At 37.1% G+C, this 26988-nt stretch overlaps 1 protein-coding gene across 1 annotated transcript in view; it reads left to right on the forward strand.

The window, feature by feature from the left end:
* Positions 1–26160, forward strand: part of LOC140229751 (uncharacterized) — a 44592-nt gene extending 18432 nt beyond the window's left edge. The window contains exons 9-12 of the mRNA XM_072309986.1: positions 6848–7099; positions 8320–8574; positions 24417–24668; positions 26123–26160. Coding sequence (XP_072166087.1) covers positions 6848–7099; positions 8320–8574; positions 24417–24668; positions 26123–26160 — 797 coding nt within the window. The remainder of the gene's footprint in view (positions 1–6847; positions 7100–8319; positions 8575–24416; positions 24669–26122) is intronic.
* The last annotated feature ends 828 nt before the right edge of the window (positions 26161–26988 follow it).

Here is a 26988-nt window from a genome sequence, read left to right on the forward strand (position 1 = left end):
AAGAGCCACGTCATTCGCCACTGCCAGGTCCCTCTCGGTACAAGGTTGTAACATTGTATTGCAGCTCAGAAGATGAAGCATAGTCTGGCTGCCCTGCCCACACTCACACTCTGCAGAGCTATCAGTGTACCCCCACTTCAGCATGTTTGCCTTGCACTTCCCCGTGCGCGATCTTAATCTGTTCAAACTACGCCAGGTTAACCATGGCTGTTTGGAACCTGCAGGGAGTGACTCAGTTGGATTGATTTGCATTTGATTGTCGTATCCGGATTCCCTTAACCTGTCATCCAACAGTTTCATATGTTCTGTTGATACGTTGCTTTCTAAGGGGGAGACAGTGGCCAGGAAGCTTCTGCGTGATTTCAGGCGTTGTGGTATCACAGCATGGCCAAAAAGGGGATGTCTTTCGTCTTCCATCTGCCTGAGGCGTTCCTTTTTGCTTGCAACCGCCCTTCTTACATCAGGGGGAGCGATGCCGGAGAGAATGTAGATGTCGTCAGTCTTGGTAGGCTTCATGCAGCCAGTGATACAGCGACACTTGTGTTCAGCACTGGGTCGATCTTCTTCGCATGAGCTGAACGCTCCCACACTGCGCAAGCATACTCAGCAGCAGAGAAGCAGAGAGCCAAAGCTGTTGACCTGATGGTAGTTGGATTTGCTCCCCAGCATGATGTGCTCAGCTTGCGAAGTAGGGTATTCCTGGCGCTCGCCTTCCCTTTCAGCTTGATGACATGCGTTTTGAAGGTTAGCGAACGATCAAGGGTGACGCCAAGATACACTGGATTGTCACAGTGTTCTAGGACTGTACCATTCCATGAGATCTTTAGTTTTCGGTTTGAGTGCATGTTCTTCAGATGGAAGGCGCACACGTGTGTCTTAGATGGATTTGCTCTCAGCTGATTTGCGTTATAATAGGAGGACAGGTTGTCACTGTGCCTCAGTCAAAGTAGTTTCCGCTTCAGGAAAGTCCACAGTCTGGGTGGTGATGCACAAATCGTGCCAAGACACTCCCTTGAGGTAGCCCATTCTTCTGCTTACGCCAGCGACTTCCCTTTCCTGACAGCTCAACATGAAAGCGTCGGTTTTTGATCAAACACTCCACCATTCTGGTTAGGTGTGAGTTCCGAGTCATGGCAAGTACTTTATGAAGTAGTCGACGGTGGTTTACAGTGTCATAAGCTGCTGACAGATCAACAAATACAGCTCCTGTAACGATGCCTTTTTGGAAGCCATCCTCGATGTGTTGGGTAAGATTCAGGAGTTGCCCCACACACGACTTTCCAGGTCTAAACCCTGCCTGTTCCTTGATGAGAGATGGATCTACTACATCTACGAGGCGGGTCAAGATGAGGCGCTCAAATAGCTTGTATGTATGGCAAAGAAGTGATATCGGCCTGTAGCTCTTTGCTGCAGCGGGCCATAGTAGGAGCGTTCACCTCGCGGTCCCTGTCAGGTTCTTCTAAGTCCCTGCGAATCCTGCTACCACATTGCACACCATTTCATTTACAATTGAGTATATGAATATAAGAACGACCCAAGTCCAATTTTTGGCCAAATTCAGTTTTTCATGGGAAATTGTAGCGTATGCATGGACTCATCTTGTGTGTAAATGATAAATCCTAATTACCCCCGGAAGTGCCTGAAATGAATGAGTTAAATCTTATATTAATGTAAGAATGAAGGACTTGGGTCATTCTTACATTCATATAATAGCGCCCTCTCTCATCATTCTCCCATCTCTATAGCAGAATATCATGTATATGAATCAAAGAACGACCCAAGTCCATATGAATCAAAGAACGACCCAAGTCCACCACACAAAATGGCCTCTCCATAATTAATGGAAATGTTAATTGTCATAATAGTACATGTTCTAATTGGTATATACAATGTTGCCTTCCCATCACAGATAAATAGAATATTATTGGACAAATAAAAAAGATACGAAGTTTTTTTTTAATTTACTCGAAATGATCCTCCATGGACTTGGGTCGTTCTTATATTCATATACTCAATTGCTACTTGACTTTCAATCAGAAGTCATGTCATTAAACGAAGACTCTATAAAAATGCAAGACAGGAGGTCCTTTTCAGGACCCGTGATGTCAGTCCTGTCCTTCAACGTTGAGGGAACTTCAACAGCCAAGCAGGAACTTCTTGGTGATATATGTGTCCAGCAGTAGTGCCAAGTACTCTGTTTACAAGAGACCCACCGCGGCCAAGATGACTAATGTAGAGTTCATCATTGAAATTTGGAGACTAGTAATATTTCAAAAGAATAGTGGATATGATGGGTATTGTTGATAGAACCAAAGTTAGTGATGATACCTTAAAGAATAACGATCTTATATGCAATTCCAGTAATATAATAACCACATGTCACTTTATCCATCTAAGATTTATGATTTTTGTTAGAATCATTTCATTATCATGCAAGAATAAGAAATTACAGGTTGTATGCGGATTTCTAAGTATTCCACGCCTTTAAACAAGGCTCCGTGTCTAAGCTTTTTCCAGTGTGAGTCGAATTTGGCGAGCACGATGTAACACGTCAACTGCGTTAGAGTGTCAATAACACTTTATTTTCAAGTTAACATTTTATTGAATATAGTAGTATCAATCAACATATTTTTTGTCTCTTCATTCAGGAAGAAATAATTATGGATTTTTTTTTTCATTTATTCAAAAGGAATAATTCTACAATCACAAACACAATCAATATGACGTTTCTGTCATCATTTCTGAACAATATAAATATATTGGAAATAAAAGAAACAACAACATTACTTTGATTTCGTAATTTAAATGCGTTTAACTGGCAGGAGAGTTGCAAGGCAAAAGCTTCTTCTTACGTAATATTCATATAATGTTACGCTTAAAATATCTGTGTTTCTTAAAGTTATGTAAAACTTGTTTGCCACTCAAACTTTATTTTATGATGAATTTCAGTGAAAATTCTGTCATTGTGTCTGTTCGATTTTATTATCGTTACCTACTTGTCAACTTTGTGGATTTACAGATTCAAAGCCACTATGAAACCTCCGTGTACATTTATCAAACGATTAGTCCTCCTTAATGAAAAGCAACGCGTAATGTCACAAATAATAGGCCGTGGGCTGAGCCTCTTCTTTCGTTTAGGATCAACGACACGTTCACGTGATATTGTTGATACATTGAAAAAAAATAGGAGAAAAAAATATATCAATCAGGAAATGACTTGTTGGCACTTTCAAGTCTTTAAGTCACGTTAATAAAGTGCATACAAAATGCATATCAGAAGCTATTTCTCCACGCCTTCGAGAATTCATACGAGCCACATCGCGGAACCGTGCATACTCACAAGCCAATGAAATCCGCGTACCTTCATGAGCAGTCCAAATACTTCCTGTATATTATAAAAAATACTCGTTCACATTTAAAAGTGTTGAATAAAATACGTCCTGTTTGGCAAAATCAAGAGGCACACAGAAAAAGCTCTGCGTTGCCAATTTAGCTATTTATGTACAGATCAAGTGTCAACACGCGAAGAGTGCAAGAGGTACACAAGCAATGATACGATTGTTGCAGAGATAATTTATGTATAACTACAGGAATTCAATAGATAGAGCATCAATATAAGACTTGTTTATAATGATCTGACTATTGCTTTCTTTGAAACTGAAAGTGGCAATTATGTTATCTCATGACAAGGTATCACTTCTTCCCTATTCCTTTTCACCTTCAAACGCAAATTAAAGCAGTTTTTACTTAGTGGATACCCTCTACCAGGCTTTTAGCAACTTTTTTTTAATGGTGTAATTTATACTTTATTTCCTTACTTAAACATGAAAAGAAACGAGTAAACATTTCCAGGGGGAAATTCCTGTAATGTAAGAACACATAATAGGTTTTTCCCTACATTGAGTCTCCTGTTGATTTTAGGTGTCGATGCTATTGAATTCGGGCAGTAATATTTAGTTTTCCCCGTAATCTTAAATGAATACATTGCATATCGTCTCCTCAATTCTCTGATGATTTGAATTAATTTCCCGTTCATATCTTCTTTTTTTAATGATTTACGGACATGGTATGATAACTTACGTTATTTCAGTTTGATCTTGTGTCGATATCATATATTTTACCTTTAGTTTTCATACATTCGGCACAGAATCTACTTCTGCACTTCTACGTTTTTACTTCTTTGCCCAATCTTCTCCATCTTGCCATGCTCAATCCTTCACGTACGAATCTAATTTCCTGTCGTACAATACACTCATTTATCTAATTATTTATGCTCATGTCTGATCTGTATTAATATCACGTAATTTATTCTTATGTATAGGTTTTTATTATCAATGTTATTTTAAGTTCGTATATGATCCTGATGATTTGAACAACCAAATCACCCTTTGAGCTGCTGGATTGTTATTTCATGTTTGCACAATTAACCATCTTAAATTGAAAAAAAAAAAAAAAACATTATGCATAAGTTCATGTCATGCGACAAACATATGCGACAAACATAATTGCGACTTCATTTCAATTTGCAGCAAGAAAGTCATTGTCAAATCATTACAGTGCACTCTCGTTACAACGAACACGGTTACAACAAAAATTCATTTTCATGAAAATGACACATTCCATCAACTTGATACTGACATATGTTAAGGGTAACAATTGTTCCCTCTGCTTTCTGAAAGCGGTTAGTCAAGTGCTCTTTCATTATGCTAGAAAAGTGAGTTTTTGTGGAATTCTCTTTATATTTTCTTTATATTGTTGTCCACTCACACGTCATAACCTCTAGTAGTCTCCTCATCCAGCGGTTCCAAAACCAAAACTTAAAAAATTCATAACTTTTGCATCGATTGTCCGATTTTCCTCAAACTTTCACTGATGTGCTCTACTAATGTTGCTGCACTCACTCAATCTACATTGCTCTTTGGGTTTTGGTTCCCTTTAAACGAAATTAAAATGTACCATCCCATTTCACATAGCTTTCCGGTGTATGATTAGGATTCAACAAACAGAATATGGTATGTGCGTGATTTCCTTGTTTATTGTATTTGTTCGGTTATAATGACATTTCGTTAAAACGAAAGAAAATTGCCGTCCCCAAGCATTTCGTTATAACGGAAGCGTACTATATTTCAAGTATGATATTAAGGTCCTTATCTATTAACTTACGCTTGCCCATTTGTGACCCTGCACCACAAAATAAACAAAAAGTTGCCAGACAGGAAATTTTAGTTAAGAGCATATTCTGAAAGAGCAGAGTTTTAGCTTTAAATAGATGTATAACTCACACCAATTTCACTCTCCTAACCTATCTAAATATTGGAAAGAAGGCACACACTCAGGAAAAGTGTGAACTGAGAAAAGAGGCTCCGAAGTACAGTGTCTATTCAAGCGCTGTAACCGTGCTGACTGTGCAATGAATGGGACAAAAAAACAGGATGTAAACCACCGGAGTAACAACAATGAAGGGATTATCAGATTAAATTGAAATTGATCTTGCCTTATGAACACATTCTGTCCTTAATTAATGCCAACTTTCAAAGCAGTAGCGTTATCCCTTCAAAAGTTATAGGACTTGAAAGTGAAGAGTGTGTATAAGGTTTTTAAGAAATTAAAACGGGACTCTAAAGACACACTTAATCACACTATTATGCCAAATAATGTTCCAGAAAAAACGGCTTAAAAACACACTTTCCTGCCCGTTTTATGATCCCAAATTCTAACATAATGTAGAAGAAGACTTGCTCGTTCAGAAAATATGAAAAAGTCAACATAGGCTCGGTTGACCCTTTTCACCTATATTCAGTCCTGACACAAAATCAGTGTGTGCGACTTTTTGATCGTTTTGTGGTGCACGGTCACATTTGATGCTTTTTCGTAGTTATAAAAAAAAAATGTCTCTGCGACAAGCAGTGCACTTCTTGCACTCTTCGCGCATGTATACAGAATAGCTATATACAGCTACATTGGCAACGCAGAGCTTCTCTAATAATTCTGCGTGCGGCTTAATTCTTATCTGCCAAACATGACGTATTTGTTCAAAACTTTTCAATGTATTCGAGGATATTATTTGTTGAATGTACGGGAAGTACTTTGACTGCTCGTGAAGGTACTGTACGTGGTTTTCAAGGGCATTTTCACGTCACGTGGCTTTCATGTTAGCAATTTGCAAAGGCGGCTCGCAATGGACTCTCACACGGCGTTCGGTGGACTCGGGCGCGCACAGAGAGATCGGATGGAAGCTCGATACACACTCCCGCAGCTCCCCGATCGTGTGTGCGAGGCCATGTTGCTCTCTGTGTGCGTGTGCTGAAATTATAGCGAGCTGCATTTGTAAAAGACTGTAATTAGTACAATTGATGTCCGATATTCGTCTGTAGTATTATGTGAACCAAACACTGTTCGTGGTTTATAAAGTATTCTTGTTGTGGGTCGCCTCGCTGACGAATGGTATACGTATAAATGCACCATAACGTACTGTATAAACTGCATGCGCGTGAATTGTTGTATGTGCACGTATGTGTGTGTGTGTGTGTGTTATCAAATTCATGGCTACGATGTAGCTCTTTCAAATACTTGAAAGCGTGGAGAAATAGGTTTGCATATTTAGTTAACGTTCAAGGTTTGAAAGTGGGAACAATTCATTTCCTAATTGATGTATTTCTTTTCTATTTTTCAATGTATCAAAACAATATCACGTGAAGGTGTCAAGAAAATTAAAGAAAAAAAGAAAGAAAGAAATAAGCGTCTTTTCGTTGCTCGGCCCACGGCCTATATCATTCAGACGCGTAGAATGACCAAAGGTATGCACAATAACCCAATCACTCCTTTCATACTCTTTACGTCATAACAGATTTCGAAGTGAGTACAAGCGACCTGATGGCCGTGGCAAAACGAATTGAACCTGACAAGCTTGCCCACTTGCTGGGCTTGCGCGATCATACCAATGCCCCCACTAGTACCGGAAACAAAATCGAAGACAACATGAAGATTCTAATAGAATGGAGGAAAATGATGTGTCCACCAGACTGCAACCATCGTACCGCCTTAGCTGATATCATGTACAACGCTGGATATAAGCAAGTTGCCATGGAAATTATAACTGGTATAACATATTCATTTGAAAGTTGACATTTTTCCCATACAAAATGATTGATTAAATATCACAATATATAGTAGAAAACTAGGCAATCCTATCTTTAAAGTTATGATATGATGCGTTACCTAACTCTTGATAACACAACAATATTACATTTCCGAGGCTTTGTAAAAAAAAAAACCAAAAAAAAACACAAACAAACAAACCCCACATTTTTCATGTTTTATTTGATCTACAAATAATCCATATTCCTTTACAAAGCTTTTGGTTCGAATATTAACATGATATTAGCAACTAGCCTTCTGAGATACCAAGGTCAATTACCGCTTTGTTGTTTTCGAAACTTTTGAGAAGGAAGTAATACAGTCAATATATCATCTACTTTTGCATTTCCTTAAGACAATCATTATTATGTTGTTAGTCGCATACTTAAACCTGGATATACTTGATGCTTAAAGGGGATGGCTAGTAACTTATCAGTGAGAATCAGTAAGAATGCTGGGGGCTGATCTTTAAAGGGGATGGCTAGTTGGTGATCAGTGGGAATGCTGGGGGATGATTGTTCCAATTCCTGTTGGATTAATTTAAGAGTACATATCTATTGTTGTGTGAAAATTATTTGCTTCAGAATAGTCTCATATTCAAGTAATGTGCAGTTTAATGCCTCGTCACTGCTAACCTGGGAACATTAGACTGCACATTACTTGAATATGAGACCATTTTGAAGCAAATAATTTTCACACAACAATAGATATATGTACTCTTAAATGAATTCCACAAGAATTGGAACAATCATCCCCCAGTATTCCCACTGATCAGTTACTAGCCATCCCCTTTAACGGTCCGTTAACGATCGCCCGTCACTGTACAGGCATGCTAACCTGGAAACATTGCACATTACTTGAATATGAGACCATTCTGAAGAAAATAATTTTCGCACAATAGATATACGTATAATGTACTCTTAAATGAATCCCACAAGGATTGGAACAACCACCCCCAGCATTCCCACTGATTTCCACTGACAAGTTACTAGCCATCCCCTTTAATATACTTATACTTAATCCTGGTAAAAAAAAACACAAACATAATCATATTGACAATGGATATCATTGGCATACATACCGAAGGTGAAGGATTTTTCTTTTCTGTGACTTTACTGTTTTACTGTTGCCTAAATCTCCGGTGTAGTCACGGATCCATCTCTCTGTTATTTCCATTGTTAGGGGAGTATAGAGACCATGCCCCGAATAGGGAGGCTCTCAAAGAGCTAGCAAATCATACTTTCGGATGGAGAGTAGATCACCTGTGCAAATTACTGGATGTCAAATTAGACGAGACAATTGCTGAAAGTGTTCAAATCGATCTCGTGGAAGTGCTACTACAATGGTTGGCGAAGCGGAAGGGCAAGTTCAGGGAGTTGAGTGATAAGTTGCACAAGGCAGGATACGTCGAGGTCCTGGCAAATGAGTTTATGACAGGTAAGCCCCTTATCCTGCGTGGTTGACAGGTAATGAGGTATTCATATTTGAAACTAGTATTTGGCACACTTGTTCAGTGACGCATCGCCTCGTATGTATCTCATGGCCATCCTAACTACGGATACATTCACGTTCTCATGTTAATCTTCTCATACGTCAACTCCTTGGGCTGCCTGACTAGATCTATTCTCCATGTACCAAATTGATTTATATATTTGTATAGGTATCAATTGAGAAAAATACAATTTGATCCACTATAGGTTTTTCCATCCAATTTCATCACTATTTGAATTCGAATTAATGAAAAGGCTTTCAAATTCAAGCGATTTTAGTCACTGCTCTACCTTCACGGTTCATTTTAATTCTTTGAGTATTCAATTTCATTTCATGGCATTCATTTTAGACTTTATTTAATTCAATTTAGAAAGAAATTAATTCAATTTAACGACACAAAGTTGGCATTCAATTTTGCGCCAGCTAGATAGACGTTCAAATTCGTGCCAAATACCAATTTAAATTTCATTTATAGGAACACATCAACTTCGCACTTTGAACGGTCGAATTCAGTCAACATACACAACTTCTACGAGCCTTATAAAATGGGATGATACAGTTTCATTTTCATTTCAAAACCTAATTTAATTATCTTAATCGTATTGGATGTATATCTTTCCTGTCAACCTTTCTGTCACTTTCAATTCATCCTTAATAGTATTGATGTAACATTATTTAAGGAAATAGCCATACCCCAGAATATACCTTAGGGGTCGTATTCCAAATCCATATTGATCCATTTTGATTCCTAAGTTCCCTGTATCCATATCATAAGTTGCCTCTATTGGAGCAGCTGTAGATAGAACTATTTCACAAAAGGGTTATATCGATCGCCTGTTTTGCTGATTTTCAAGGTCATGCTTCATCCACTAATTTCTGTCCATATTCGAGATGATCACGCATACTCTTTAATGTAGCAGCAGCTAAACTCGTGTATGAATAAAGTGTATATGGGTGACAATTTTGAACGATATACATTTGCAAATTTTCGCACCTTATGACACACTTTCCCTCAGAACACGCCAGGATGATTTAAGAAACCAGTTTCTTTCATGTCATCTCAAAGCCTGGTAAATGTCTTTTTAGGAAATGCATGGGTTGGTATACTTTTTACTAATATTTGGCATTTTACAAGGATTTAAAGCGCAAAAATACGGTAAGAATGCTGTTTTCACAATAATTTTTGCTTTCAAACCAATGATGTGGCACTTTAAGGCACGTGACATATCTATTATCTGACCATGTCTTGGATCTGACATATCATGGGTATGTACCACAAAATTAGAGGAACTCTATGAGCACGTATAAAATTGAACAATTGAAATATCAAGATCCTAAACAGACGAACGTCCATGATCCTTCTATCGCTGCTGCAAATTCTACTTTGTTGTCCAAACTGTAATGTTTTCGAAAATTTGGTGTTCCACCTAATGTATGTATCCTGCAAAAATTGTACGTCTACTGGCTTTACATGTAATGTAACATTCTTTTATGCAAGATTATACTCAGTTTTCGTCACGGACGTGCGTCCGCTATTTACTAATAGAGATCGTAGCCCACTGAACTTTATTTGCGATATTGTTCTGTGTCGTAATCAAATAAGATCTAGCCACATGGAAATATGTATATTTTGTGTTTTTGTCCATCCTTTGTCAAATGCGAACCGAAATTACATTTTTAGACGAACCTCCGAGAAAAAAAAGAACGTCCGTGATGATTAAATCTTTATCGATTGGTGCACCATCTTCCTTTGATGGCACAGGTACATTTTTCATCCGGCTCTCTAGCCGAGGAGTTGCATGCCATGTTTGGAGCAAACTGGGGCTCGTCTGCAGTTTGTGGACCATACGATTCACTGAAAACCGAACAAATTTTGAATATTTTCTCTGAAAATCCACCTTCTACATCATCTGTGAAAAACACATATGTTGAAAGGGTGCCAAATTTCGAGTAACTTGCATTGAAAATCCTTTTCAAATTTTTGAAAGAGTTAGGAAGGCTACGTGCTCTCTGTCGTTTAGTTATCCGCCCTGGAACATGACCCTAGTGGTAGAACGAACGTCCGGGACAATTTCAGCGAACGTCCGTGACGTAAGCAATCCATCCGATAGGGATACCTTGTCTTGAAAGTGTCCTATATTTTGTAAAACTTTCACGCCAAATAAAGAAAAGGAAAGTTTTGCAAAGTAAACAGCGAGCTTATAACAGTTGTTTCAGAATTTTTAAGGCGGTGTGTGATCATGATGAACAAACAGCTCAAAATTTGCTTACACTTTTACCCTTGTATTCCCTCTAGTTATGTAAATACAGCTGAACACTGAAAACTAGGTTATAGGAATCTGAAATTTTACGTAATCTGTAATTTCTGTGCATTTGAATTTCTTCCTAATGAGGTTTTGGAGACACGTTGCACTGTTATAGGTTCTGAAAATTTCGCTCGCGGACGTTCGGTCCGAGAAAGGAAATTTGAGATAGTTGCAAATGTATCACTGTACGATGAGTTAATGTTACTTGAAATATTTCTAAATCACTGAGTCTCTCATGCCCAAAAGTGAATGACGTTCAGCATTCAATTTTCTGTAATGACAAAAGGAAAATATTTTGCTTACGGATGTTCGCTGGTAGAATAAGTGAATGAATTGCATAGAAGGAGATAGAGGAACAGTGCCACTTTTTAGTGACAGATGCTTCCCATGTATATCTTTTTGAGTATTAAAGGTAGCTGCCATCTCAAACAGAACACATCCAGTTTTGGTCTCCACCACGGACGTTCGTTGTAATTGTCATATATTTTATGCCTGTATAATTTTCCTTTTCACAACGATTTTTCTCTCATTCCCTAAGTGGCCTGAACATGCTGCGACCAAAATGAATAAAAAAAAGTCCGAAAAGTGCTACGAAGTCACATTTAGAATTGAAACGAAAAGGGTGAAATGACGGAAGGAGTCTGTAATGGACATGTGGCAAGAAGAAACGTTAAAGTTTCAAAAGAACGTAGAAGCAGTTGAATGAAAACAAAAACAAACTTAGGAAGGGTTGAGCTCTAACACATAGAGAAAGGAATTGCCAGAGCACTCCCGCTATACCGAGTTCCTCTCGAGGTGCTGTTTTTGTTCATTTTTTATTCATCGAAATTTCGTCATAAGCGAACAAAAATAATGTAGTATTATTGTCCTATTAAAACACGCAAATCTACCGTTTATAATGACATTGTGTCTTAACAGTCATCAATGGAAAGCAATGTTAATTTGCAATTCTGCCTAATATATCTTATTTTTTTTTAAGTTTACTTTTAAGAGACGAAGAGATCGTTGGTGCTTTTGTGATTACTTTGAAAACACATGTTAAAAAAGTGACGACTTATTTATGTGCTTGAAGTCGCACTTTGATACGTCCGCTCTTGCAAAGATTCGTTACTCCGAATGTCCGTTATTCCCTGGATTCAATTTTCCAAAAGTTTATTATTGCGAAAAAAAAAAAGGTTCGTGATTATTTTACGGGGTTCCTCATTAAAAATGCTTTTACTCCGAAAGTTTGTTAATCCGAAAATTCAATATTAAGGTTCAATATTCTTAAGGTCCGTTATTTTAAATGTGGATTATGGGCCTGATATTTGTTTAGGTGAAAACGATATCACGCGGTTTCTAAATCTGGAGGCTTTGGTTGTTAACTTGTTTCTCCACATTTGGATTATGAACCATTTTAATGGTTCCAATTAACACACAAACATTTCGATTAACCTTCGCAAATTCCTATCATATTTTACAGAATAAAAAAGCTTCATTATTGTACGAACCTTAATCAATTTCGGGTTGACAAACCGTAATAACGAGCCTCCGAAATTACTTGCTACTAAATGTTTGTTATAACAAACCATATTGTATAATATCGAAGTCACAAACATCCATCTGAGCTACACAGACTTAGTGTATTTTGTAATGACGAAACTTCGGAGTAACGAACCTTATATCATTGCTGACTCATATAATAGCAAAAATTCTCCTCGGTAACAATGTGTAACACACTGAAACGTGAAACGTTTGCGCTCTGCAGCTAAACTTCATATTTCGATACACGGAGCACATTTCTTTTGTGTTTCATTGTAAATTCTTTGTCATATCCACCTGTTACCGTGTTCGTTGTCGTGGTTATAAGCAAATTTTACATTGTAGACATTAGATAACAAATTTAGGACCTGAATCTTTACTTCGTGATTGCAAAATGTTGATATAGCATATTCGTTCTCAAGGTAGTTGTTTGCCTTATCGTGAATTTGAATTCCTTACGGCGATGCTGATGCGAATTTGAATGTGTTGCACTTGTATTTTTAATTTGAATGCCCTTTTACACTCTTGCGTGAGAAACTCATGAAATCGCATGCTGATGAAATTAAATTGAATGAACTAGTTACCTTTTTGAATGTCGATATCGATGATCATTGAAATTCACTCGAACTTGAATGACTGCATCGTAACATCGAATGCAAATCTGTTTTTTTTTTCAAGTTTTTATTTAACATATCAAGAAACCAATCAAACAAATGAAAGCAATTATTCATATGATTATACAGATCAGCAAAAAAAAAAAAAATCATATACATAGCAAGTCACAAAAATGAGTTAAAAAAGATATCACATCAGTTGCTAAATAAAACACAAAGGTGAAGTTATATATCAAACTTCCATTATTTTAATGCAGAGACAATTTACCATTTTTCTTTGATAAAAAAAATTCTGAGCCCTTGATACCCTTAAAACGTGATCTGAATCCCACAAAATAGAAGATTTTACTACTATAGGTTTGCAGCAGTGAATATAATATTTCAAAGCCAGAAATATACAGGTCAAAAATTTGTCAACTTGAATCCCAAACATCTTTTCAAAAGAAGAGATGATAATATTTAGCGGCTGTTTCTGATTAATTGATAACAGAAGCTCATACCACAAAAGTTTAACCAAAATGATCCTACAAGTCGACTATCTATAGTACATTTAAGGACGTTCCTCAGTTGAGTTTGTGCGCATCTTAGCTGCGCAGGTTGGCAGTGACGTAACAAAGAGCGTAGAAGCGCACGCACGAGTAATGAGCTGAGCTAGCTGTGCTGAGCAGCTGCTAATAGATAGAGCTAGAGTGTGGTACGTATGGATACCCGACAACTCCCCACCGCGGCTGCGCTCGCTCGGCTCGCGTGCCGACTGTACGCGTTACAATCTGTACGTACTACGCAAAGTTCAGCGGTCGGGGCCGCATATACATGGTCATGGTAGCACAACACTGATTGACGGAAACGGGAAGCTTTGAAGTGGAACTAAGCTGTTTCCATTTTCAATCCATAGATCTGTTTTGTGACATGAAGTTCATTATCTGTTCATTAACATGATCAACTCGAGTGCTGAGGTACCTATGGCCTATAGGCCCTCGCCGGGGACTAGTAGCCTACTACACTAGGTGTTAACAACAACAACAACAACAACAAAACAAATATATGACACACATTTCATCTTTAGGTCTAACACCTTAAACAATCTCTGTTAAAATCTAAATTAGATCTTAACTTGTTATTACTAATACAAATTCTGTTTTTGTTAATCATTTTGGTTACAAAATACAAGAGCACGTATGTATTATCAAACAAATATTTGTCACTTTCGCAATTAAGATATTTATTTTTGTTTATCAAATCTGGTGTAACAAAAAGAGAATAATTTTTTTTTCGGGGGGGGGGGGGTACTCAAGATACATCTCCATAGTTTACAACACTCACTGCAACAGCCAACACGTGTAATCTATACAATCAACGTCATTATTATTAAGATTTGTTTTTCCTTTGGAGGACCGGCAGGCTAATGTCAAAACCCCATTTCCTTATATTCATTCTTCTTCATCCAATATTACTTTCTGCACATGGTTACAGCAAGTGGGTAATACAAACAAACAAAAAAACATGTCAATGTTGAGTTTTCCACGATTGCGTCCACATGATATTATTATGGCTGTGTAAGGGAAATAAAAGCGCACATGGACCTTCCTTTCTGAACATTTTTTCAACATGTCACTGCAATTGTGGCACGTTTTTTTTTTTTTTTTTTTTGATTTTGAAAAAAAAGAAAAAAGAAAATGCTTTTTTTTTTTCAGTGAACCGCATGAGATTCATGCATCATAGCAGGGTATATCCCTGCATTGGTTCCTGGCCAGATTTGGAGGTCTTACGATGATTTATGTCGCAAGGAGGCTCTGCTAGCATTAAAACGAGCAAATGAACCTCCCGTTTTTACAATTGTTCTGCATTAAGTAGCCCTTCTACAATTTGATAAAGTTTCGTAAAAATGACATGGGTTTTGATTGTGCAGCGTGACATTCATGAACCCCACCTAATCAGGAACCAAAAATAGGTTTATAACCAGATTTTAGGGACCTAAAATGATTTCTATCATGTGTGGGTGCTGCCACCACAAAAACTAGCTCATGAACCTCCACTTTTTATTTTTTTTTCTGGAATTAGTAAGCCTTCGTCTATAATTCGGTCAAGTTTCGTGAAAATGACTTGGGCCTTGAATGTACAGCATAAGTTTTATGACCTCACCCTGTCAGGGTTTCCCTGCGTAGGTTCCTGACTTAATTTTGGGGACTTAAGATGATATATGTTTCATTGGGGGGGGGGGGGGGGGGCGCTGGTAGCACAAAAGCTAGCACATGAACCCCCCCCCCTTTTTATTGTTTTTCTGGAATGAGCAATCCTTCTACAATTTGGTCAAGTTTTGTGAACCCACCCTGTCAGGGCATCCCTGCATACGTTCCTGACCAGATTTGGGGGACTTACGATTAAATATGTCGACTGGTGGCGCTGCTAGCACAAAAACGAGCACATAAACCCCCACTTTTTATTGTTTTTCTGGAATGAGTAAGCTTTCTTCTACAATTTGGTCATGTTTCGTGAAAATGAGATGGGTGTTTGATTGAACAGCATAACTTTTATGAACCTTGTCCTTTAGCTCACCCCTCACAGAAAACGTAGATGAGAAGGATTTGAGAAATTTCGGTGTTTTTTTTTGCCGCGTGAGGGCGCTGCTTGCTCAAGAATGAGAGTGTAAACCCTAACTTTAAAACGTTTTCCTCGTTTGGGGTACCCGTTTCTGCAATTCTTGCAAATTTGGAGAAAATAACATGGGTTTTGGAAGAATTATGGGGATTTAAGTTTGTCATTGCAGATTTTGTTGCCAATCATGGTCTTGATCCTGTAACGATATCATTGTGGTAAAAAACGACAGATTAGTCATATTCTTTAAAGTCCTGTAGATGAAACACAAGCACATTAACCTCTGGGTTTTATTTACATATTTGGGCTTCGGATTGGTCAAAGTTATGGTATAGAATGTTTGAAGAAAATGACACGGACTTCACTTTAACTGAGGAACGTCCTTAAGATTCGAAATGTGTATTTTCTTTCAGTCTAAATCCATATTGCTAGGATGTGGACAAGAATCATTCCAAAGAGAAATGATTGTCAGGATTACATTCTTCAAAAATAGAGAATATGCGTATCTGATAACTTTCTTACACTCTATCAATTTCTCAGTTATCTCAGCATGAATATCTAAATCCACCGTACGTGAAGTTAACCCATCCAGTCATGGGGCAGGAATGTTCTTTAAATATATATATATATATATATATATATATATATATATATATCCTTCTTCCTACAGGTGAAATATCACAGTCAAGAACTAACTCCTCAAATAACTCCTCAAATCAGGATATGGTGGATTAAGAAAATCAATAATAAAAATAATACCTTTTTCAACCAATCTTCATAAAAAAAGGATTGTTTAGATTTTGATCGAATGTTTTTGTTAAACCAGATGCATTGCAGCGAACCAAAATATAAATAATCATAACCAAACCCTTTCAGGCATGCTTTATCACGAAAAATACCATCTTCTAATTGATTATAACAGCTGGGTACATCTTAAGTGTTTAAACACTGTTTCTGGTGCATAAAATTTCTATAAAATATCTTTAATGACTTTAAAATTATCTAACAAGGAAATTTCAATCGATTTCCACACACTATCATAATTTTCATCTTATAATAGTTTCACCCACATTATTATTATTATTTTTTTTGCGCCATAGAGAATACATAAGGGTGAATCAGTTTGAGACCACCCATTGTAAAATCAGTACATAATCCTCTTAACCCTGTCGGTGCCTCCATTCAAAATGAATTTATGAAATAAGGAATTAAGGTCTTTGAAAATTTTCTTAGGGATTTTAATACACAGTACAGAAAAGAAATATATCAACCGCGGCAATAGTAGAATTGTGATTACACAATTTTTTCCAAGAGACAAGTTTCTAGATCGCCAACAATTTAACATATTTTCAATCTGTTTCAATTTGGGTAAGTAATTAAAGTTATACAACAAGTTTACATTCAAAAAGAAATGTATACCAAATGTCTTAAAATTACTGTCTTTCCATCCAAACACCTTTCAGAAAAAGGAGAATTATGGGAACCTTTTCTTGCTCCTTTCCAAACAGCTTCTGATTTAGATAAATTAAGCTTACAGACTGAACATACTGCAAACCGATCAAGAGTATTGAATAAGCTATTGAACAATATTGCAAGCATCCATCCAAGAAACATGTCGAATCATCAGTCAGCAATTATATTTTCACTTCTTTATTCTATACTAGAATTCCCGTAACATTTACATTTTGTCTGACGGCAAAAGCCATTGTTTCATTTACATGTAACAATAAAGATAGAGAGATTAGACAGCCCTGAAAAGTTCCTCTTTCCATGTTTATAGCTGTTATCATAAATCCATTGTTAGTAAGATAGCTTTTCCTTCTAGAATGTATAGTTTTTTACCCACTTATTAATATTTGCACAAATATTAAAACGTTTTAACGTCTCTATCATAAAATCATGGTTAAAACTATCAAACGCTTTCTGAATATCGAGAAGGAGAATCACCTTCGGGATGTCATTTACCTCAGCCTTCATTTTATAAATCAGGATCATTTTTACTACAAATTAGATCACGCCTGACTCCAAAATGTTTCCATGATGTTTGTTTATAGTTTAGCTTGGAGTTTTACATTAGCATTGCCATTTTAAAGAGAGAAATAAGCAGACAATCAACGATTTTCTAGAATGTTATCACTGGTAACATAGCTGATACATGGTACTACCATGGAAAAAAGCACTCTACCTTTGGAAATATATATATATATATATATATATATATATATATATATATAAAATTGAGCTTTCAAAAGTCACCCATTGATTGCTTTGTATTCCCAAGGAATCAAACGTTCTGAATTGATAAAAACATGAATGAAATCTTTGATGTTGAATTTTTGTCATTTGTACTAGTGTAATTGCACACTTTTTCGGAGATTGGCCCTTGACAGAATAATCAGACCTTTGCTTTCACTTTCCAATAATTTGTCTAACTGCTTTATTCGACTGATTTAGCCTATTAATGAGGGCATCATTCTGAGCATCTAAATTCATTTGCGTCTGAAAATGATCAGTCTTTTCTAAAACATCATTTTTGTTATTTTTTCCTTTCTCTATTTTTCTTTTCTGGCACCATAACCCATACAAATCCCTGTTATTTTACATTTTAAACAATCCCAAAGGTTGTTTGGATTTCAGTGAGAATCATTATGGTCCATTTCAAAATCACGAATACCTTGTTTGACAAGCTGAATAAACTCGGTATCCCTATATAAAACACACACACACACACACACACACGCAATTGAATATCCATGCATGGCCTCTAGAGGGTTGAGCATCTTTAAGTTTTAAGAGTACTAGTGAATGATCAGATTTGATACCAGTGTGGATTTTAGAAAATAAACAATTATGTACGAGTGTATTAGAAACCAGTATAAAATCCAATCTAGATAAAAATTTGGGGATATTTTAAAGGCTAGTGTGTCGTAAATTTGGGAGAAAATTTCTCCAAATATCAATAAAATCATATTCCTCAATAAGGAGCAAAATAACTTCATTAGCTTTAGTGTTGGAGTGTGTTAGGTTTCTTACCCTGATAATCCAATGAACCTAACACAGCAGTAAAGTCTCCAGCAACTATTAAAGGAGTGAAAATTGACTAATTAAAAAAAAAGAAAAAAGAAAAAAAATTAGGGTCATCTTTATTTGGTGCATAAATATTAAACAATAACAATAATATATCACGAAACTTAACAAACATAATTAAGAAACGACCATTGGGATCTATATATAAACCATGCACTGAAGGAGCAAGATGATTACGAATTAAAATTGCGACTCCTCTGCTGTTAGATACGCCACTAGACAAACATGCATGCATCCCCCCCCCCCTTGTTGCGTCCAAAATTGTTCATCACTAAGGGAAGAATGAGTTTCTTGGAGGAAAATTACATCACTTTCCACTGAACGTAAATAATGAAGACAAAAAAAAAATGTCTCCTCTTGACAAAATCCTGAAGTCCACGACAATTAAATGTGGATAATTTTACATGCATGGTTGAGAAAAGGTAATATCACTGTGATCAAGATAAATAATATAAAGGTAATGTGAAATAAGTCTGCTAAGCTGCTTGGAATACATATTTGTGACTGCTGTATGTAATAAACAAATTTGGGTGTGATTAAAAATAACGTAATCTGCTCTGTGAGAGAAAGTAATTTTCAAAAAGTCAAAAGCATATTGCAGAGACACAACAAAAAACATCAATGCAAAACTTATTGAAAGCTAAACAACAGTGGGAGGGTGCAGTAGCACTGAAAATGACCACAGGCTTGAAATCAAGCACAGCCCTGGTCAGAAGTGCTACTATTAAACAGAAATGCTCCGTTGAGCCTAAGTCCACAGTGTGGCTACGTAGGACATGTATATACATGTAAATATGTACATCAATCCCCACAGTTGGAGAAGACATTGAATGAAATACCTCGTAAAAAAAGAAGAGGAGGCCAGAATACACAACTATAAATATATCAGTAGGCATAAGAGCTACGTACCAACAATGCTCAATTTGGAGACTCGGTTTCCTATGTGCAGTACATAAAACAATAATGGAAAACATTAGTTTGAAAAAAAAAAGAAGAAGAAAATATCAGGTCAACTCAACATAATAATATTATTAATTTATGTGAAGCATTCTCCACGCATACTTATTTTGGAATAATAAGTCCATACCTCAAAAACCAAAACAGATGGTCAACTCAATTGAGCTGCATGTCTCCAAAAGTCCATAGTTCCATAATTTACTCATTAAAAACTTTAAACTAATAACCCCCTCTAAAAGAAAAAAAAAACAAACCCTGATTCATACTTTATACATGAAGGTTACTTTGATAATTATTCATGAAGTGAACAGTTACATACTTGTTTAAAACTCCATACCTATCTGTCAGTGATGATAATTTCAAAAGAACAATATAGGACCTTTTACTCATTTCTTTAGTTCCTTGTTATAATATGAATTTCAGATGAAAAAAACAAAACAAAACACTGCTCTGCAAACAAATTAAGTAGGTGACAATATGCTGGCCTCAGATTTCTAGGTACCGGTAGCACTAGATCCTATCCAGTCAGCTAACCGCCGTACACACAATGTACAACAAGAATAAAATTGCAGACAGTCGAGTCGAACGTTGCACTCTTGTCTTTATTGAATTCTCCTTCTTGCTGTACATGCGCAAGCCCAAGTGCGTATGCGCATGTATGTGATGAACGAACGAACGGTAAAACTGCAAATGAAACAATGAATGATACACTGTATGAATATATCAAACATACATTTCTTTGATAACAATATAGGTTAAATGTATATGGATATAATTCTCCATTAACACACAAAAAGGTTTGCTTCTTCTGAACAAACAATAGTACACTGTCTTGTACTGCACATCATTATACATACAAATTATGTATCCATGCATGTATTCACTACACATCATGAAATGGCAGCTTTACAATGTCATTATCCATCCACTGTTACACTATATCAATGTTATTACACTTTGTAGGTGACAATGTAGCAATATTCATGTTCTATTGCAATGTCTACAAAAAAAATAATAAATGTATTTAGAGGCCGTGATATATGCATGTAAAGACCCTATACCAGACTTACAGACTTGTGATCTTCCAAGCCTAGTAGCTTAGCCCTTCTGGATGCATTCTGATTGCGATCCTGTCCCAAGCTGTGAAATAATACAGTAAGTTGCAAAGGATTGTATGGAAAACACAAAATAACTTACATCACACATTATATGCCTACATGTGTGGCACTACGCTTGCCTTCGTACATTTAAGCAAGGTAAATGATAATTGCCCTTAAGCCAAAGCTGCTTAAGATGCCTTAATAACGTACACTTCATATCACATGAAAATGTAAAAATATTTCAGCCTTTACGCTACCATACATCAAACCACATACTTATGAATGTAGTAAAGCCTGTACCTCGAAACACAAAAAACAGTCTTTTATTCATACACTTATCTAAATGCATTATTTAGACTGGAACTGCCTAAACAACAAAATTATCACTAGTCTTTATCATTACTAGTATCGAATCTAACCTCATATTTACTTTTGAATCTTCACCTGAAAATGTTACTCAACAAACTGAGTTGCTTAACTGTCAAATTCTGTCTTACAAAAGTTGTGAATTAATTCTGAACGTATTACCACCATATTAACCAAGTTCTGAATACTGCTCTACACAACATATCAGCTCACGGCCAAGTGATAACACAAAATCAATGCGAGTCTGCGGCGCTACAATTACTACAAAAACTCCTTACACGCAAAGTACAATACGCAGTGCGTAGCTGTCAATCCTACGCTATATCAATACGCACCGTACATAACCTACACTAGCGTTACTTATGCTAGACCGTCAATGAAATCCGGACACACAAAAGGCATTTAAATTCTCTTTTATCAAGAATTGTGAACAACGAAATAATCGTAAACTTACGCAGAACCATCAGACGCAAGACTTCCATCCGGGATTCTGTGATTATCGTAAGATAATCTTACAAAATTGTTGCATTTTTTGCTAGAGTCACGAACGAGCAAACCGTCGGTTCGTGCGCCATCTTTCTAGCCCATTATGGAAGGCCGAAAATCACACTACTATATATTGCGCGCGCGCATACACTTTACACACAATCACTGCTACATTTGATGCGCTAACACTAGCCTACGTATGGGAAGCCGAAATTGCAAAAACAAATTCAGCGCGAACAGCACAGACAACTCACCAGCTAATCAGCTGAAACTACCGTTCCCAGTGACTAGATCTCTGTATCTGAGCTTGTCCGGGTAGGCAGAAAGGGGCTTTTGCCTTCTTTCTGGAGACTCTTGAATTTCTCTTGCTTTTTCTTACGCAGCTGAATGATCCTTTTCGAAAAATCCTCTGCCAAAAAAAAAAAGAGGAATGTTTTCCCTTGGTATTCAGACACAGATTCCTTTAGTTTTTTGATTCTTGACCTTCTAACACGTTCCTTCACGACGAATGTCGCAAATCCAACACGTATTTTCCTGGAATGGGTCTGGGCTGCCTGCTTGTCAGGGCTTGGCCATGAAGGGGTTAGGTGGCATCTCTCTATTGCAGAAGTGTCTGCAGCAGAAACCCCAGCAAACTGTACAAACTCAGATACAGTTTTCAGGCAGACCTCCTTTTCAGCTTCTGGAAGGCCAAACAGCACACTGTTTTTTGTGTTTTTTTTATATTTTTTTTCTCCTTGATCGATCGATTCTCTAGTTCATCCAGTTGCCTAAACAGGGTTTCATTTTCCTTCTGTAGTTGGGTGATAGAATCTTTACGTCCACGAATTTCAAATTCACGCTCTCTGAGCTTCTCACACACTTGACCTAGTTTTCTGTCCAAAAGGGACTCAATGCCCTTGATTCGATTGTCTAAGCGGGATTCAAATTGACTGAAAAAAGAGGTAAACCACTTCAGCGGTTCGTCTGAGTGAAGGTCCAGCGTGCGTTTGGCGTTACCACCCGGGCCGGAGCCCGGGGCCGAAGGTAGCGGGACAGTGATGACGTAGCCATACTGTCACTGTTAGTGTTATCTGACGCGGACTGATATTCAGCTACACCATAGGAACTAGGAGGTTTGGGACTGTTACTTACTCGCAACTTCTTGGCCAGCGGAGACGAAATGTTCCAAGAATTTTCACTATGAAGGGGCCTATCTGGAGCGTTCAACGTATATTGTTATGGGGGATGTAATTGAAAACGACCGTTCAGAAAGACAGTCCTGATTGCTAAAGGTACAAAATATTGACCAAGAAACGAATTTTTGTCACGATGATCAAGAAAGATACATAATATGACTGTTTACTCATGTTCCTGTTGCTGTAGTGGATATAGCTGACGCTTGATCTTAACCCTAAAAAGAGTGCTCATTTTTGGTCTAATTATTCTTTGTGGCATTCTTAGCAAATGTACTTGAAAAAAAAAAAATCGGTACCAAAATTAATTTCTTATCTATTTTATTGTTTTATGAATTTCTTATGTATTTTTTTTTCGACCTTTTGTTTTTGTTTTTTTTTTAGCAAAATTTGTGGCAGACACTTTTTGAAGCATAATACTCCTAAAACAAATTAATTTTAGCAATTGAGAGTAAAAATAAGCATATCTATATGAATCATGTGAAAAAACTCAATTTGCATTGACTTCGTACGCAAAATCACATTTTTGAGCCATTTTCGGCCTCACGTGCATGTACAAAAAGTTATGTAACTTCAGAACCGTATCCCCGGGCGTCACAAATTTGGTGTCAAAATGTGCGGGAAACTCGAAAGAAAAAAGTCATAGAGCATCGCGGCGAGAGCATTGCGTGTTGCAGAGTAATCGCGCGAAATGTCGAGGGGGGGGGGCCTTTTATGCCCCCCAGTCTTTTTAGGGTTAAGGCTTGGTGGCATGCGCGGAATCTCAAGGCTATATTTCGTACGCTGTTCTTACAATTAGATGTTTTCCCTGCATCTCCTACAAAATGATTGATCAATGTAGCTCTCATTTACTACCTAGACGACTACCGAGACCGTGTCACCAATAGGGAGGTTCTCGCAGACCTTGCATGTCAAATTTTCGGAAATAAAGCCGATAGTCGAGGGATTCGCTCTGTTTCATTTCGACCTTAAAAGCATGTATGCCCATTTTCCTCACTGCACTCACACTTTTGAATGAGATAAATATCAACGTGAGGAGATGATTGCCAACTTTTTTTTTTAAAGATAATAGACTAAAATCGTCTTGTAAAATTAGCGTGACGTGATCTGTATTTTTTAAACAATAATTGGAAAGGACATACAGTATTCAATTCTAGTGATGTAAAAGTGTTACACAGTGTGTTCACATAATCTCTCTGAGAACACACTTTGAACACATAATAAAGGTCAGAGGGTTGACGCAGTGTATGATCTAAAAAAAAAAGTTCTTCAACACACTGCGGGACCACTGTGTTCTGACAGGCAGGGAAGTTGACTGGCTGTAAGACTTGAATACAATGAAAAGAAGGATGCACTTTGTTTTGATACTATTACTGAGTCGGACATAAAGAAATCACGACGGCAAACATTTCATGTTTTACACAGTAGGGCGGCACTGCTACAGGCCACAATCAAGATTATTAGATGAGGTCATGATGTTGTTGTTGTTGTTTTTTTTTGCGTTTGGTGTTTACAACCTGAATGCTTAACATGTACCATGAATTTCCAAATAATCTTATACATCTTCATTTCTGTTCCTAGACAATGAAGGAGTCTGTTTTCCTAGTAGGGAAGTCCTCACGAAATTGGTACGTCAAATATTCTCAAATGAAATTGACCGACTTTCCAAGGCTTTGGATGTCAAACTGGAAAAGAGAGATGGACAAGGAGTGCAAAACGACTTCCTGGAACTGTTGGTGAGATGGGTAGAAAAACGTAATAAAGATTCGAGCCAGATAAGCAACAACCTGTACGAGGCTGGATTCATTGACTTATCCATTGAATTTCTGACAGGTAAGCCCCTCATAAAAGTTTATATTGCGATATATTCAAGTAATAGAGGCACATTGTCCAGGGAGTGTTTTTTTTTTCTGTTTCAGTTTGCCTCACAGCTGGTCAAAAATCTTCATCCGGCATATAAACGTTTAAGAACAAAATTGTCTGCGTGAGCAAATGATGAGGCAGGCATGAACTTTTTTTTTAACCGTTTTGTTTAATGCTGTAGAGAAGCAGTTTTGTAGGGGACATTCCATATTGCTTGAAGGCAGCAAAAACAGAGGAGATATAACAGTGGTCTACGAATGATGACATAAAGAGATATATTAAAAATTGCCAAGACATGAAATTATAAAATTGATAATCAATTTTAGTGTAGCCGTATTTCTGCGCAATGTTAGTAATTGGTAGGCCTATAACTTTGTGTTTTCGTTCTACCTCCACCCCAATAAATATGTATTATGTATTATGTATATGTATATATATATATATATATATATATATATATATATATATATCTGTGACAAGTGTGAGAAGTAGCACTTTTGTGCATAAATTTCAATAAATAATTATCAAAAACAAATACTCTATTTCGGACGTCAATCAATGTCGATAATCAATACACATACCAAATATGCCAACTGCCGGGCCCTCCAAAGCAAAAGTGGGGGGGGGGGGGTGTTTGTTGTGTCTCTGCAGAGAGCATAGGGTTAGGATTGCCAAAAATCCCAGCCTGATTAGTGATAAAGCTTCAAAATGTTCACCCAGACATGTAAAAAAGATGGTGTACATGTGTCCAAGGTCTCCATTAAGCCTGCACAGTCTTTCAATTTTCCCTCTTTCATGACACGTTATGAATTAGAAGAAAAACAGACAGGGATAGGAATGACAAAACGAAAATCATGGAGCTACAACACACAGACACAAACACGGTATTACAGACACACACACACACACACACACACTCACAAACACCAATGAGTAAAGATGAGGTGTCCGAAATCAACGTTACGGAAAGAGAGAGAGAAAAAAAAAGAGAAGCCAAAACTTACACACAATAGAAATCAAGTAGAAAGTTGGAATAAAAGAAAGAATAAAAATCGGAAACCCGTTGACCAAGCCAAATGCTCTCCGTCATAAATTATGACAGCAAAATGACTGATCCATTTTATATTTATAAGATGTGTCATGGGAAAGGAAAAAAAAAAGAAAAACGGATCGCCCATTCGCCCCCCCCCCCCCCCCCCCCCGCATGTAACGTTTTTCCGCAAGGTACTAGATGTGTCCATTTGGTTCACAACATTGCCTCTCTATTTCTGTAAGCATAATGTGTGTGGGAAAAAATTTATTGGGGTTTTGTTATTTTGCAAAAGTGAGTTACTTTCTCTTGGCTTTCAGCCGACTGCTTCTCACATATTTTCTTTTTCGTTGCCTTTTTCACAAGTGTGCGTTTATACATCTTTTAAAATCAGGAATCAAACATGGCGCGGTTTCAACAGTTAAGAGCTGAGGAGTCGGGTGGTACAGCACGTAAGTTTAACAACATTCCTGTTTCCCTTTCTATGTAATAACTTATCATGCCACGTGTTATCATTTTAACACATCGTAAAGGATGAAATAGAAAAAATAGACTTCACACCTACATAATCAATGAAGAGTTCGTTTTCAAGTGGTACCACAACCATAATTTCAAGTTCTGAGAAAAACGCGATTTTTTAGTTATCATATCTAGCTCAGACTGAAATAACATTTCCCCCTATTATACTGCTAAATGATACAACACTAAAACCACTCTCTAAGAAAATCCAGGTCCATACATTTATTTCTCATGAATTAATCATTTTTATGTTGTTGTGGATGTTGTACCTTTTGCAACCGAAAGTGGATGTAGTACCTTTTGAAACCGAAATTTCACATGCCAGAGATATATTCAGTGTGATGTTATGACATGTTTCGCGGATTTATCTTCTTTTTTTTTCAGCAATGCTGTTGATGGGGACGGGATATGAGGTCAAGGAGGCCTAGGTAATTGACAATGCCCTGCCCTACTTAGCAGCAAGAATAACAAACCAATGTGCACAGCTAATGCCCCACTTCTCCCTTGCTAACCAATATTTTGAATGAATGACTGTCATTGGTCATAAGCATGGGCGGGGGGATCCATTATGTCTGAACGGTTATAGATTGGGAGGGGTCACAATATCTCACCAGGTGATTTCTCTCTTCCCTTTTCTCCTTTTGTTTTTCTCTCACGAGCTTTCTCTCATGATTTTTTTTTTCCTCTTTGTATTATATTTTGGCTATTTTTCTCTCTGTGAATTCTCCCTTCACGTGTCTC

Source organism: Diadema setosum, chromosome 6, assembly GCF_964275005.1.
Source record: "Diadema setosum chromosome 6, eeDiaSeto1, whole genome shotgun sequence".
In the NCBI taxonomy this organism is placed as follows: Eukaryota; Metazoa; Echinodermata; class Echinoidea; order Diadematoida; family Diadematidae; genus Diadema; species Diadema setosum.